The following is a 1,574-nucleotide window of genomic DNA, read 5'->3' as shown; positions in this document are numbered from 1 at the left end:
AAAAAAAAAAAAAGATTTATTTATTTTTATGTGGTGTTTTGCTTGCATGCAAGAGTAGCAGATCCCCTGGAACTGGTGTTACACACAGCTATGAGCTGCCTTGCAGGAATTGAAACTGGGTCCTCTGCAGAGGAGCCAGTGCTCTTACCCGCTAAGCCATCCCTCCAGCCCTCCATAAGTTGTCTTCTGAACTCTACATTCTTACCATAGCATTGTGCCCCCAACACAGACACGCGCGCGCACGCGCACACACACACACACACACACACACACACAGTGCAGAAGACTGAAGGAATGATGACTGCTCAGTTCCTAGAACTGCAGCAGAATGATTAGCAGACAACTCACACCATATCCCCAAGAAAAGTCGGAGCTGCCTTCTGTTGAGATCCCTGTGCCTGCATAGCTTGGAAAAGCAGAACGCGAATTCCCAGTGTCAGTTGATGTAATAGGTGATTCTTGGGTGATGTCAGATTCACTAAATGGATAATTTGAGAGAAAGGGAAGAAAAAGAAAATTCTTATGTTTCCTCAGCAACTTATTAGGTGGTAAGCATGTACACAATAGATCAGTAGAGGCAAAAATAAACTTGGAATTCAAGTGCCCTAATCTGTACAGAATGGATGGCAGCTGTCCTGAATAATGCCTTGTCATTTAACCCCTGCCACTGTAAGCTGCCCTGCAGGCCTGTAATTAACTGTCTTTAAAATTTCAGGGATCTCAGGTTTTTTTTTTTTTTTTTTAGAGATTTACTTATTTTATGTATATGAGTACACTATAGCTGTCTTCAGGCACACCAGAAGAGGGCATCGGATCCCATTACAGATGGTTTTGAGCCACCATGTGGTAGCTGTGAATTGAACCCAGGACCTCTGGAAGAGCAGTCAGTGCTCTTAATCTCTGAGCCATCTCTCTAGCCCAGGAATCTCAGTTTTATTTCCAAGTTTGACACTAGATTTTGACTATACAGTTTTTCCTATGACAGCACTCTATTCCTCAGAACTCTTTTTGAAGTGAGTCTCCCAACTTCCTTTCTTAGTAACTGCAGTTCTTATTTACTCAGCACTCACTATATGACAATTACTGTGTGAAGTTTTACATACTTTGTCTGACTTATATCCATAAGACCATAAAAGAGATAATAGTGTCTTTTTTTTCTTGGCCAAACCAACTCAAGATTTGTCACTTTTACTGACTAGCTTCCAAAAAACCAACTTCTGATTATTGTTTTTCTATTTCATTATCCATTATTTCACTTGCCTAATGGTACTCAACTAATAAACATCAGGAACAGAATTAAAATCACATATCTGATCTATTTTTTAATTTAACTACTTAACAACTACATAGTATTACTTCTGGTGGGCTGGAGAGCTGTCTCTAAAGTTAGAGCATGTACTGCTTTACAAGAGGGCCCAAGTTCAGTTCTCAGCATCCATGGGCAGCTCACACACACAGCTCTAGCCTCTCTGGCTACATCAGTTATTCTATCTAACTATCTAGAGTAGGCATCGTTTCCCCAGGATACTTGTCTGTACAAGCGCGCTCACGCTCGCCCCCTCTCTCCCCCCCCC

At 41.6% G+C, this 1,574-nt stretch overlaps 1 protein-coding gene across 8 annotated transcripts in view; it reads right to left on the bottom strand.

Moving 5' to 3' along the window:
• Fam149b1 (family with sequence similarity 149 member B1) overlaps positions 1-1,574 on the bottom strand; it is a 35,701-nt gene that overhangs the window by 30,699 nt on the left and 3,428 nt on the right. For 7 of the 8 annotated variants that reach the window (XM_031360864.1, XM_031360863.1, XM_031360866.1 and 4 more), the window contains exon 3: positions 349-478. In XM_031360864.1, coding sequence (XP_031216724.1) covers positions 349-478 — 130 coding nt within the window. The remainder of the gene's footprint in view (positions 1-348; positions 479-1,574) is intronic. The other variant, XM_031360865.1, reaches the window with a different exon arrangement.

The sequence above is a fragment of the Mastomys coucha genome, unplaced genomic scaffold (genome assembly GCF_008632895.1).
Source record: "Mastomys coucha isolate ucsf_1 unplaced genomic scaffold, UCSF_Mcou_1 pScaffold9, whole genome shotgun sequence".
In the NCBI taxonomy this organism is placed as follows: Eukaryota; Metazoa; Chordata; class Mammalia; order Rodentia; family Muridae; genus Mastomys; species Mastomys coucha.
The sequence above is the reverse complement of the archived record's forward strand: the minus strand, read 5'-3'. Positions and strand labels throughout refer to the sequence as shown.